At 46.6% G+C, this 14,618-nt stretch overlaps 1 protein-coding gene across 1 annotated transcript in view; it reads left to right on the top strand.

The window, feature by feature from the left end:
* The window catches only part of Kap-alpha3 (karyopherin alpha3), a 61,896-nt gene that overhangs the window by 15,672 nt on the left and 31,606 nt on the right, over positions 1-14,618 (top strand). The window contains exons 6-8 of the mRNA XM_075680222.1: positions 229-443; positions 2,099-2,230; positions 8,878-9,006. Of these exons, the coding sequence (XP_075536337.1) occupies positions 229-443; positions 2,099-2,230; positions 8,878-9,006 (476 nt within the window). The remainder of the gene's footprint in view (positions 1-228; positions 444-2,098; positions 2,231-8,877; positions 9,007-14,618) is intronic.

The following is a 14,618-nucleotide window of genomic DNA, read 5'->3' as shown; positions in this document are numbered from 1 at the left end:
GAACTGAGTTAGCGTTCCTTTTTAGTGCTCCTTAGTGAAGGTTACTAGCTTCATGGTGCCAGCAGGATGTGTGCACATGCATGCACCCTTGAGTCTGGTGTTTGTCACTAATTGAATATAATGTGTATTCTGGATGCTTATGAGGATTGAAGGTGCTTGCTTGTAATTGCTCTTGGATGAGGCACTGATGCAGATCCTTTAAAGGGATTGTTTGCATCTTTGTTTCAGGGGACGGGCCACAGCTTCGAGACTACGTAATTAAACTTGGTGTGGTAGAGCCACTGCTGTCATTCATCAAGCCTTCCATGCCGCTAACGTTCTTGCGCAATGTTACCTGGGTCATTGTAAACCTCTGTCGGAACAAAGACCCTCCGCCACCTCTGGAAACTATTCGGGAAATTCTGCCTTCCCTATGTCTCCTCATTCACCACACGGACAACAATGTGAGACACTTTTTTCTGATGACCTTCGTTTTGCTGAGAATACTTATTGACATTATGGTCAATACCGTATTTACTCACATAATGATTGCACTCGCGTAATGATCGCGCCACTGAATTTTGTCGTCAAAATTTGATTTTTTCCTTTTCCGTGGCATGATCGCACCCTAAACTTGTCGCAGTGATATGTCGTGTGCCAAGTCTAGCTAATGACGATCATGCTTACCATCTGTCAAATGCTACCTGAACGACTCTTGAAGACATACCAAGTGGTCTGCACGCACCATTCTTAAGAAGATGCCCTATTTCAATCCTTTCACCACTTTCCGCACTTCCATGAAAAAAAAAAGCTACAACCAAACTTGCCTTGGCTTTATTACTCGTAGGCTTCATAATGGTTTTGGCCAACAACAACAAAAATGACGCCTTTCGATTCTTCTCATCTGCACTCGTGGGCACACAACAAATCACGAGCAGCAACTATAGTGGCCTAGTTTACGCTGATACGTTAGAAGTGTACCCTATTTATACGCTGGCGCTTGTAACACGGGTAGGATATTCGCCCACCCTTAGCGGAAACATGTCGTATTAGGATAGTGAAGACAAATGCCGCAGTTTCCGTAGCATGCCTGCCATCTGTTTCAATGGCGGATGCGCATGCCCATCTCCGTTTCCGTCTGCTCAAAGTGGACATGGTTATGTTATTGTCGCAAACTTGCTGATATTAACAATATTATTCATAACTGATACGGAAGAAACTGTTTCAATGCGCATAATGTACTCACAAGAAGAAAAAAAATCGCGTTCGGCACGTTTGGCTTGCTCCGCTGCCCGTCATATTTGGCAGCCACCTGCTTGTTGACCTGGCAAACGCGGGATGAAAAAAAAAATATATATATATTTTCACAGGAAATTTAACTCACGTAATGATCGCACTCCTAAATTTGCATCAATTTTTTTGACAAAAAAGTTCGATCATTATGCGAGTAAATACGGTATTCTAACAGTACCGGCAAAATAAAAAGCTTCAAGTGAGTGGACTAGGTTGAAATTAGATCAGCAGTTTGAAAAGAGGAAATTTAGGATAGCTTGTTGTAATATTTATAAATTACAGGCCTTTACTTGCTTTGCCAGTGACACCATTCGAGTAATCTAAAATACTTATTACATACTGTAGATATCATCCACAGACACAGAAAGACGAGATGGCCAGGGAGAATATGGTATAAGCGCGTTGCTCAGAGGCTTGGCTGGAGGCACAGCTTGGCACAGCTGTTGCCAGCTGCAATTGTCTTCATTTGTTCTCTTTGTTTTTTCTCTTTTTTTTACCTGAGGCAGCATAGCTCGGGCAAGGAAACTTTAGCCAAGTCAGTTGTTGTTTCAAGTCTTGTCCCTTATAGCCTCTTATAGATTTTAAGGTGTTCTTTTTGTGCATGTACAGGCTGGCAGAACTAAGGGGAAATGTAGTCCACTATGTTGGAAAGTCTGTCGTATGTGAGGGTTCTACCTTCCTAGGCTGGAAATAATGCTTTTTCTCCTATGGCACATTTTTATTTTGAAGTGCAAATGAGAACTTTATCTCTTGACCCTTGGCATAACGTGCTTTTTCTGACTTTTTCAACATGCTCAGCTCTCCCCTGATTGCTTTTGTACTGCAGATCCTGGTGGACACGGTGTGGGCCATTTCCTACTTAACGGATGGTGGCAATGAGCAGATCCAGTGGGTTATTGACTCTGGAGTGGTGCCCCTGCTGGTGCCTTTACTTAGCCACAAGGAGGTGAAAGTGCAGGTATGCCTTCCCTAAACATAGCTCAGTAATGAAGCGGACATGTTTGCACTACTATTCCACTGGTTGGCATCTGGGGTGTCGCATATATTGGAGCAGCATCAAGAAAGGCCACCCCCTTGCCCCCCAGATGCATGCATAATAGGGGTCGTAGACACACGACCCATGAATAAATGTTTGCACAGTGACTCTTCAGCTTTCCCATAAAAAATATATCCTTCATGTTGTTTAGAAGCCTGGAAAAGTGTGAAAAAGAACTGTATCTCCAACACTGAGTACAAAGAATTCCTGTTTGGTAATGTAATGTTCCTGCTATGTTCGTGTGCTGCCATCTTGGAAATGGCTGTTGTCTTATGCAAACAAAATGTGACTTGCCTGCTAAGTTCTGCAATGTCACAGACTATGAAGCAGCATACCAATCAACTAATTGGAAGACTAGCCAATCCTTTTGAATTGCTAACAGTGGTTATATCTGTCAGTAGTGCGGTGTCCAGAAGGGAGTCGGTTGGTGGGTTGTTAATGCCTGCTGCAAGCTGCACTGAAAGTGATGGCCAGGAGCAATGAAGAATTGATGGAAGCTTTCTCAGTAGCTATGGTCATTGGCAGGTGGCTACATCAAAACAGTTTATCGCCAGCAGTTTTGGCTAAGTTATCTCGTTTTTGTCCAACAGTCCCTGAAGTATTGTTTGCTCGCTCCACCAATCCAGAAGAGGCTCCTTCTCGCTGGCTGCTACCCAGGGATCTTAAGGATGCCGTTTTGGGTCCCATTTCGGCTCCTGTTTTCTGGCTAATATGCATTGCAATGTTTGGGTTTCCGGCATCATGAGCAGCAAGAGGAACTCAAGTACTTGCATTCAGCACAGTTACGAGCATCGTAGCTCACTTCTCACAGTGGCAAATTGTCCTTCTGGTGTATTATGTTTGCAAACCAAGGCCACAAGGTGGCAGCTGTAGGCAAGAGTCAAGCAGTGGTCATACAGTGAAACCTTGTTAAACCGTAGTTGGCCGGAGCTCGGAAAAGGTACGTACTACACGGTAGTACTGCTTAACCGAAATAGCGACGGCGTCAGAAGACTGGTCGACGGCGTCGCTAGCATCCTCGGCGTCACCTGCACACAACGTGAAGCCAGCGCGCTTGAAGCAGTTCTGCACAGTCACCGATTCAACATGGCGCCACGAGTATTCGAGCAGGTGAATTGCGCCCAGCAGATCAATTGAAAAAATCTTGCCACACCCAAAGGCCAGAAGAATTCTGCGCAGCAGATTCTTTTTGTAAAGCTGTTTCACAGCCCGAATGACACCTTGGTCCAAGGGTTGTGCAATCGCTGTGGTGTTAGGAGGCAGAAACGCCAATTTTACAGCCGCAAGGTTATCAAGCGCGACATGCGCCAAGGCATTATCCAAGATAACAACTTTTCTGTTTTTCGCCGCGAAACTGCGGTCGATGAGGCGCATGTACTCTTCAAAAAGTTTCGACGTCATCCATGCTTTCGTGTTGCTGCGGTAGACAACTCCAGAGGGCAGTCGGGCGCCTTTAAAACATGTCGGCTTGGCCGACTTCCCCATCACAAGAAGTGGAGGTTTTTCAGTTGCCGACGTGTTTACACCGAACGCAACCGAAATCCGGTCCTTGGCATGCTTGCTGCCGGTGCACGTCTCACCTTTAAACGCAAGCGTCCTGTTTGGCAGCAGCTTGAAGAATAGTGCCGACTCATCTATATTGAAGATATCGTCGGGCGCGTAGTCGGTCAGGATGTGCCTCAGCTGACCATTTTGCCATTGTTCTGCCCCATCCACGTCGCCAGCGGCACCTTACCCTGAAACAACTCTTGTGTTTACGCCGTGCCTCGCCTTAAACCACCCGCCGTGGTTGCTCAGTGGCTATGGTGTTGGGCTGCTGAGCACGAGGTCGCGGGATCGAATCCCGGCCACGGCGGCCGCATTTCGATGGGGGCGAAATGCGAAAACACCCGTGTGCTTAGATTTAGGTGCACGTTAAAGAACCCCAGGTGGTCAAAATTTCCAGAGTCCTCCACTGCGGCGTGCCTCATAATCAGAAAGTGGTTTTGGCACGTAAAACCCCAAATATTATTATTATTATTCGCCTTAAACCTCGCCAGCCAGCCATTGCTGCATACAAAGTTATCGTGGTTCAGCTGCGAAGCGAAAACCAGGGCCTTCTCCACAAGTATAGGGGTCCGCTGACAGGCAAGTTCTTCGACCGCGCTGCTTTTAACCAGTTCACCAGCGCCTCCTCCACATCAGGAAAAGTCTAACCTCGTATACGACATCTTTTCGCGGTCGCAGCAGCACTGCCGAACAACTTTTCCTTTGCATTCCAGATGCCACACACGGTAGTTAAAGGTAAATCCCTTTCGCATGCCAGCACCGACTTCTTCATGCCACGTTCGATGGCACGAACGATGTCCATTTTTTCCTGAATGCTAAGCACGCGGTGTTTTTGTCCGAGCTTCGGCATGACGAGAGTCCTAGCTTGCACGACGTCACAACGCTTTCTCGTAGGAAATAAAGAAAGCTCTCTGGCACGGTGCCGAAGTGATGTTGATGTTGATGTGGCTTCTCGGATGGGGAGATGGATGAATGCTTCACCCTTCGAAGCGCCCTCTGCGTTTGCGCTTGGAGGCCATTCGGATCTCTGAGGGTTGTTGTTGTTCTGCCGGGCCGCCCAACGGGGACGATGTACCGCCGTGATCGCGCGACGAAAAGTGAAAACACTACTTTTTAACCGGTATGTACGCGACAAGCTGGTAAGGTTTATGCGGATACAAAATGCATTATGTTCGATGGCTGCTGAGTCGGGGATTTCACTTTACTACTTTTAAAATGGAACTATTGTTTAAGCGGATACGGCTTAATGAGATTTTACTGTAGCTGGATCGTGCAGCTCGTCTTGGTGATACATATGACAGGTGCGTCATAGTGGACAAATAAACGCAAGCACCAGTAGTTGCTGCAGCCATTTCCCCGAGGTGAGCTTGGGGCAGGATGATAAACAAGATGTGTTCATTAATTGGGTGGTTGGAAAAGAGTAGGGCTTGTAGTGCAGCAGTCCTTGAGCGTGAGACCATCAGCCACCTTGGTGAGCTTTGCCATGTTGGCAGAAGGTTTATTTTCCACTGTGTCTTGGTGTTGCAGATGCACCTGTCTGAGGATCTGAGCATGCTATCAACTTTACCTCCAGTGCTCATTTCCTGAGCTGGTCATAGCGAGCTGTGTACCTGTAAGCACATATTTTTCTGTGGCTGCTGTATGTGGACCTGCATCTCTTCCTTCAGATGGTGTGTTCCAGCAGTGGACCCATTCTTTGCTGTGGGCACTGATTTGAATTCTTCTCATAGAAGTGCCAATGCAGTGCACCAATGTTTGGCAAATGCATGACTGCACTTTTGAACACTTCTGATAATGCAAACAACTCCAGGCAGTTCAAATAAACCTTCCAAGTGTTGGTCTTTAAAACCACTGTACCTTGGAAGCTGCCCTACAAAACAGCTGCAGCATCCAATGGTGGAACTGCAATTCATCCTGACCATGCCCTCTTGTGGGTCCATTGGCATGAACTTTTGTTGTAACAGTCTTGCTCTGCAAGAAGTCATCAATTAGTAGGAGCAAGTGTTTCATGAGCACTTTGAGTTATCGGGTATACTTGCAAGGTCCATTGCAAAGCTGGATGGGCCCTCACTTGGTATGGGATGTACACATGGTCCTTTCACATAAAAACTCCAGCTTTGCTGCTGTCAATGTGGCTACCTTGTCAACTTTCAGTCATTGAGCGCGAATTAGGCTCATTCAGTAGGTAGTGGCTAAAAATGGATATTGTTCTGCACATGTAAACAAACATGTATGTTGACACTGCTTCTGTGAGAAAAACAAATGCATATGGCCTGCTCCATGAGCCGCTATGTTTGTTTTGTATTCCCACAGCTCATTGTCATTCCTGTCTAATTGCCTTCCTATAGTGCTTTATATACAGTGAAACCTCGTTAAACCAGGGTTGGCCGAAGCTCAGAAAAGGTGTGTAGTAAACAATGGTACAGTTAAACCTCGATATAACAAACTTCAATATTAAGAAATTCTTGATGTAACTATTTCACTTTTCATAACCTGTTGCCCATAGAACACCATGTATTTAGAACCTCAATATAACGAAGTGCGTTTGTTTGTGATTTCAATATAGCGAAATTTTGCTTCCGCTGCAAAGGAATGCCGAGACAATAAATGGAAACTTCCACGGACGCAGATAGTCAAATGACTGAATGACGAGTGGCTGCTTGCAAACGCGCCTCTCAAATCGCGTGCTGTGCAACAAGAGCGACTGCCGAAGTGAAGCTGCATCATGTTCCGTATAATGTAATTTGTAATAATGTACGAGTAATTTCCCCTGTGTTGTCCTTGGTGTCTTTGTTTGTTGGCTTCTATGATATGTGTAATGTCCAAGTGTGATAAGATCCTATCGCGCCCCGTGCGTTTTGTGGTTTAGGTGCGAGTGAAAGTATCAAGGGTGAGAAAGAAAGATGGTGGCTTCACAAGTGCTGCCTTCCCGCGCGAGCAGAGGGAAAGGGGGAGGGGCGGGGGTAAGTCGGTGTGCTCGCAATTTCTGGCGCCCGTCTCAGCCGTAATTGTGCATAGCTGTAAGTGCGGTTGAGAGCGCACGCATCCGCGCACCCTGCTTTAGACATAATGTGCCGCGTGTGCAAAGAGTGAGATTCAGCGACTCGTAGCGAGAAGCAGATGAAGCATTCGCGCCCTGCTTCCAGCACTTTTCACGATAGCATTGTCCCAGTGCCGGCGGCGCCATCAGCCGCAGGGGTGGAGTGCACACGAAAGCGTGGCTGGCTTCACTTAATTCGTTCTGCTGATGTGAAGATGTTGACGTGGCATGAAGCCATCTCATTCGTTGCCGACACCCAAATTCATCAAGATGAATTGTTTTCTCATTCAAATTCGAGTTTTTTGATTGCCCGATAATTTGGAAAATTCTGTGGCCCCTTTAGGTGTAAGAAAAATCGATCACCAACTGTACCTTGCATAAAAGGTCAAATTTAAATACAACGAAATTTCAGTATAACGAAGCAAATTGCAGATTTTACCGATTGCATTATATTGAGGTTTAACTGTACTGCTTAACCAAAATAGCGTGAGATCGCCCATTTACCTGTCAAAAATGGAACTCTGAGAGAGTGCAATGAAGGGGCAAAAAACATGCAGTATTTATTCATTTCACACGACAAAAGTCTGTTATTTTCATTTGATGCCGCAGCGGCCTAGCAGCGACGACAATGGCCTCAAACCCCCTTAAGCTGCGAGCCAGCTTTTCTGCCAACACCCTCTTCTCAGCAAACACCCGCATGAGGCCGATGTGATGCGCAGCTTCTACCCGCCGTGGTTGCTCAGTGTTAGGCTGCTGAGCATGAAGTCGCGGGATCGAATCCTGACCACGGCGGCTGCATTTCGATGGGGGCGAAATGTGAAAACACCCGTGTACTTAGATTTAGGTGCACGTTAAGACCCCCAGGTGGTCGAAATTTCCGGAGTCCTCCATTATGGCGTGCGTCATAATCAGAAAGTGGTTTGGGACGTAAAACCCCATAATTTAATTTTAATGCGCAGCTTCTGCTGCTGTCTGGCCTGAATCGTCCATGCTGTCTCTTTCCGTGTCTGTCGTCTTCATCACTGTCGTTAGGCGAAACTTTGGCAATAACAGAGGCTACAATGGCAAAAAGTCGAAGCTCGAAAAGGTGAGCTTTGTAGCAGACATCTTTTCGCGGTCCCAGCAGCACTGCCAAGCATCTTCTCCTTCGCATTCTGAATGCCACACACCACAGTCAACGGTAGGTCCCTCTCGCATGTCAGCACAGACTTCATGCCACGTTTGGTGGCCCGAACAATGTCCAATTTTTCTTTTATGTTGAGCACTTGGTTTTTTGTCCGAGCTTCGGTATGACGAGAGTCCTAGCTTGCACGACGTCACAATATAGGCCACCACTAGCCACCCACAATGCTCTCTGGCTCTGCACTGAAATGATGTGGATGTTAATGTGGCTTCACCCTTCCAAGCCTCCTCTGCGTTTGCACTTGCAAGTCGTTCTGATCTCTGAAACTCCTTCTGCCTGGCCGACCTACTGCCGTGATTGTGCTACAAAAGTGCAAACACTATGTGTTAACTGATATGCATGCAATAAGCTGGTACGGTTTATGTGGATACAAAACACATCATGTTCTATGGCTGCTGAGTCAGGGAATTGACTTTACTACTTTTAAAACAAATTACTGTTTAAGCGGATATGGTTTAACGGGGTTTTACTGTATTAACAATATGTGTGTGTTAGCATGCAGCATTGAAATGCGTATTTTTGTTGTTCTCGAACTACCTGTTTGGTGCATTTGATGTATGCTTGTTTCATCAAATTCCATTTACATGGGTTTCTATAAATTGCAGGGCGATACAACATGCTTGTGTCACAGCTTTGAGGTGGTTCCGAAAACTGGTTTATACGGAATAGCTCTTAAACTTTATTTGAGTAGCATCTCATGCCTGTATGCTAATTGCAAGACTTAGTACACTCATGTTTAGATCACTTGTGCATTTACTGTGTTGGCATTATGCTGACGGTTGAGTGTTCACTTTGCAGACTGCTGCCTTGAGGGCAGTAGGCAACATCGTCACAGGCACTGACGAGCAGACGCAGGTGGTACTGAACTGTGATGCGCTGGCGCACTTCCCTGCACTACTGACACATCCCAAAGAGAAAATCAACAAGGCAAGTAATGGTTTACTGCAATTTGCTCCACTGCTGCTAAGACCAGCAGCATAGCACAGTACTGCTGCACCAAATGCCAAAGTTTTGCTGGTAGGGATTTTCATTTGGGGAGTTTTGAACTCTACTGGTAGGCATGACTCGTGGCAGTGCTAACCTCGTGGAAACCAGGTACAGGTTGCCATGCACCAGATGCGAAAAGTGACCATTAAGTTTTCTAAAGTTTCTAAAGATTAGTACAACCAGGCCACACATGGGAAAAAATGTCCAGCTTTACTAAGTTGTCATCAAAGGAACCAACACTTGGCATTACTCAATGTAAATATGAGCAAAATGAGAACAAGGTAAAAGCGGGAGCCAACGTTTCGACAAGTAAACCTGTCTTTTTCAAGGCCTTGACAAAAGACAAGTCCACTTGTCGAAATGTTGGCTCTCGCTTTTATCTTGTTCTCGTTTTCCACCCTCCCCGTGATTTCCCTCAATGTATATATGAGAGACAGCCATGACTGCTCATGTACGATTGTATTTTACCATTGCCAAAGTCAAAAATAGGAAGGTTAGCTTAATGCATGCTATGGTTATGGTGAAATATGCGACACATTTCCTACGGCACTTTGTGATAATATCTAATATTGATACCCAATATTGATTTCAAGTGTAGCGAAAAGAGCAGTCAAGGTATAGGGGATCAAATATGCTTGCACCTAACAAGGCCTTAAAGTAGCCAAACCTGACAGCCTTGTGGGCGGGATATACTACCCAAGCATACAAAGTTATTGTGCTTATAACTTCAGGGAAGCCACGGGATAGGAATGATGACAAGACTCTCAAGAGGTGGCAGTGCTTTCTTGTGCTGATGCGTGTGGGCCTGAAGGTTCCCAACACTTGGCCAACCGCCATTGTGGCTGACATAGCAGTGCATCTGAGGAGAGCGTCCCTGTCTGCTGCTGCTGCTTTTCTGAAGCATGGTGGAAGATTGGTATGCACCAGTGATCAGACAACCGTGAGGGCCGTTGATGTGCTGGTGAACCCCCGCCACGTGCATTGGAGCAAGAGCATTAAGCAATGCGCTGCCTTATTGAGAGTCCGGGGGTTTGCCTAGCTGGGAGCTCCTCTCGTTCTTTGCTTGAGTTGAGCACCAGTGATTGCTAGCCCCTGTCCTGGTCTGACCAATAGTGGCTACACTGCTGAATTTCATTTGGGTTAAATATGCAGGTGTTTAGCACATACGTGTTCGTTACTGGTGCGCCGTGCATTACACTCAAGAGATGTGTAGTGATGAAAAATCTTCCGCTATTGTTGCCATTTCTGCTTATTGCGACCTCATGGAAAAGCACTGGATTTTGCTCGTTTGTGTAAAAAATATACCATGTGTCCTTGTGTAACTGCTGCATTCTAAATATTGGTCTAAATATTTAAAGGGGACCTGAATCACTCATTGGGATTGGTGAAAAAGAGTCTGAAAATAGAATATGCTACTGTGAACATATCAGCCAAGTTTTGCAGTTACGCACGGTGCGTGGAGCTCGCAAGCAGAATGCAAAGTAACCGTCCTCTCAAACGCTCTTTTCAACAGAAGCCTGCTCCTCACTCTTTTCTGGACGCTTCATTCGTAATAAACCAGATTCTCATACGCAGCTGTTATTAGCCAATAGCTGACGTCAATGAAGAAGGGTGTTTGGATCAGTGTGCTTCTTACTACTGTTCCTGTGTATATTTATTAACGTAGTTTAATAAACAGGCTGAAGTAAGCAAAAATCTGCTTTAGAATTTCGATAATAATTACGTACTTCCCAAAGAAGGCAACTATCATATTTACTCGCATAATGATCGCACTCGCGTAATGATCGAACTCCTGAATTTTGTCAAAATTCGATTTTTTTTATTTCCCATGTAATGATCGCACCCCGAACTTGCCGCAGCGATATGTCGTGTGCCAAGTCTAGCTACCGTATCTACACGATTGTAAGTCGACCGCTTTTCTTAAAATTTAAAAGTCTGAAGTTGGGGGTTCGACTTACAATCGAAACCAAAAGATGGCCCCGCCAAGAAAAGCGATACCAACTGGAGCTACAACGTAGTTACAGTTTTATGTTTGCTTTATGGCCACACCCGTATCTTTTCGCTATCCTGCGTGTTTGTTCGCTTTTCGGAAGGGTTTTTCAACATTTTTGAGTCTTACAGTGCATGCAACACTCAAGGGGGAGAGTCGATAGTTGATGGAAGCGCCGCTGTTCTCATTTGCGGCGGCACCCTCAGAACGGTGGTGCATGCGGGGAGTATCGGTAGTTCATGGAAGAGCAGACACCGCTTGTGAGTTTCTCTTTCTCTGCTTAAAGGCATTGGTATTGGTTTGACACGTTCCACTTGACTGCCGGCTACGTGCTACTTCTATGCTTCCCCAGTCGTCATGAGTGCTCCAGGCCCACTAATCGTTCGGCACTCGTTCACAGCAGCGTTCAAAAGGGCTGCCATCCTTTACGCCGAAGAAACAAATCACTGCGCAGCGGGCCGCAATTTCGATGTTTCTAAACGGGTGGTGCGAGAGTGGCAACTGCAGTGAAGCTAAATTTTCACCTGTGTGACGACAAGTGAGAAATTTCCCACGTGCCGAAGTATCGACGCTTTCTGGGGCTGTAGGCTAAGCTTGCGGCGTACGTCGCTGAAATGCGTGATCGGTGCCTGCCAGTGAAGTGCGACGTGGTCATGAAATAAGCCCGGACCTCCGCCTTAATTTTAAGGTTCTGTTCCACCGTGAGTTCGGCGAGTGGCTGGCGGCAGAAGACTGCGAAATTACGCCAACCGGACCTGTCAAAAGAGCCTCCCTGATGGCTGCGTGTGGTTGGGTGCATTTTGCGTGGGCTGCTGTTCTGCAAGATGTCCTGGTGCGGTCGTTTGCCAAATTTGAAATTTCGCTGGACCACCACACGCTGTGGGACCGCAGCAATGATGACAATGGCAGCACTAGTGAAGACGAGTAGTCCAGTGACCATGTCAGCTATTAATAAATTTTCACTATCGAATGCGCCCTCGGGTATGCTCTCTCATTTTTTTTTTTTTTTTCCGGTCAAGCGATATGGGGGGGTCGACTTACATTCGAGTCGACTTACAATCGTGTAAATACGGTAATATTGATTGCGCTTACCATCTGTCCAATGCTAAGTGAACGACTGTTCAAGACAAACCAAGCGGTCTGCATGCACCAAACATTAAGTAGATGCCTCATTTCATTACTTTCATCACTTTCCGCACTTCCATGACTAAAAAAATAGCTGCAACCAAACTTGCCTTTATTATATGTAGGCTTTATAACGGTTGTGGTCAACAACAAAAAAGGCGCCTTTCGATTCTTCGCATCTGCACTCGTGGGCACACAACAAATCTCGAGTGGCAATAATAGTAGCCACGTTTACACTGATACGTTAAATGTGTACCCTATTCATACGCTGATGTTTGTAACGCAGTTAAGATATTTGCCCATCCTTAGCGGAAACGTGCCGTATTAGGATAGCCGTGAAGACAAATGCTGCAGTTTCCGTAACATGCCCACCATATGTTTCTGTGTCACTGACAGCTAAGCGCGCCCATTGCTGTTTCTGTCCCCTCATAGTGGACATGGCTATGTTATTGCCACAAACTTGCTGATATCAACTATATTACAGTGGAATCTCGATGATACGAATCTCACGGGGTCACGAAAAATATTCATATTAGCCGAAATTCGCATCATCCAAACAATTAAATCTAGCTAAATTAAAGAGTGAGAGGCGAACTTACTCAGGCATGCGTACGTAAAAAAGCATTTATTTCTTGAAGAAAAGGTCTCTAATGTCCTTCTGCTTTTTTTTCTTTGTCAGGTCAATTAGCAGACTTTGTTCAAATCCATAAAAATGCGGGCAAGTGTCGTCGCTGATTTCATCCACGGCCATAGCACACCTCAGAACTTCGAGCGCATGCAGCGTTTCAGCCGCCGGTGGTGGTCCTTTGCCGTTGCCTACGTCCAACACAAAGAACGCGGCCCGAAGCACAGCAGCCACTCCGTCCGATGGTGCGCGGAAAAGGAGCAAAAGCACAAAAGTGCCACCGCTTCAAACTCCTCGCGATCAGTCGTGGCCTCCGCGCTGGCCGGCGCCACGTCCGCGCCGCTGCACCAAAAGAGAGAGGGAGAAATCGCGCAACTGCGCGCTGTTCTCTTTCACTGCTGTCGGTGGGGCCCATGCTCACGGTCGCGTCCGTCCGTGCGCTGAAATCGTGCCAACTGTGGCCTCTCCCCCGCACAGCGGCGCAACCTCCTCCCCTCCTTAGCCACCGGCGCGCCGATCGGGGGCGCAGCCGTGCATAGCAACCTTGACGTCACACAGTAGCGGTAGAACGAGCGCCCAGGCATCCGCGGTGGCAGCTGCACCGCCGCTCCTTCGTTAGACGTCTCGTTGCAGTGGAGTGAGTGAGACCCATAGCTCCGAAGCGGCGAAGTGATTGCGTGGCAAGCGGTTCGAGGAAGCGGCAGTGGACACCGGATTCCCCCAACATCAAACACCAGAAGAACAAGGAGCGAATGCGCATGCGACAAATGAACATGTCACCAAATGCGAAAGCAAGGGAGGCAGAACGGAAACGCCAACAGGGACTGATTAGATCGCCGGGTACCAAAGGCAGGGAAGCAGAACGAAAGCGGCAGCAGCAACAGGCAATATGGCCGAACACCAAAGCGAATGAATTGGAGTGCAGACGGCAGCAGCGACCGGATATTTCACCGAACAGCAAAGCCAAGGAAGCGGAGCACAGACGGTAGCAGCGTCTGACTTTCGCCAAGCACACTTCCAAACTTCCAAAGTGTCTTCGGTAATTTTCGTATCAACCGACGTGGGTCAAAAATTGATTCGTAACAACCTTTCTCTAGCACGTTGCAAAGTAATGGGGCTCGGCCGGGACCACAGAAAAATTCGTATCATCCAGAAATTCATATTAGCCATGATCGTGTCATCGAGATTCCACTGTATTCATTACTGATAGAAAAGAAACTGTTTCAATGTGCGTAATGTACTCACGAGAAGAAAAATAATCACGTAATGTACTCACGAGAAGAAAAATAATCACCTTTGGCGCGTTCGGCTTGCTCTGCCGGCCGCCATTTTGTTTTGGCAAAAAAACGCGGGACGAAAAAACATTTTTTTTCTTTTCGTGGGAAATTTAACCTGCATAATGATCGCACCCCTGATGTTGCGTCAATTTTTCTGACAAAAAAGTGCGATCATTATGCAAGTAAATACGGTATCGTGGGCTCATGCTCGGCCACAGCAGCCAGCGTAGGAATGAAACAATGGCCACCTTGCTTATTGATGTTGTAACCGTTGGGTCTCGCTAAGTTCGACTAGTTTTGAACGCTCAACTAGCCTCAAACCATGCGAAATTTGAGGTCATATCACATGCATGCTCGCCAAAACACACTCAGTCCTATCCACTCCTGGTTCTATGCCTTGGCAGACTTATTGATAGCGCTTCAAAAATATGCAAGTTATATATGGCTACTATCCATCGGACAAGCTGTTGTAGGACAAAGCCGGCCTGCACCATGTAGCATGGCCGGACCGGAGCATATGAGTGTGAGCATGCAC

This window comes from Dermacentor variabilis, chromosome 2, assembly GCF_050947875.1.
Source record: "Dermacentor variabilis isolate Ectoservices chromosome 2, ASM5094787v1, whole genome shotgun sequence".
Classification (NCBI taxonomy): domain Eukaryota; kingdom Metazoa; phylum Arthropoda; class Arachnida; order Ixodida; family Ixodidae; genus Dermacentor; species Dermacentor variabilis.
Note: the sequence above shows the minus strand (reverse complement) of the source record. Positions and strands in the feature narration are given on the sequence as shown.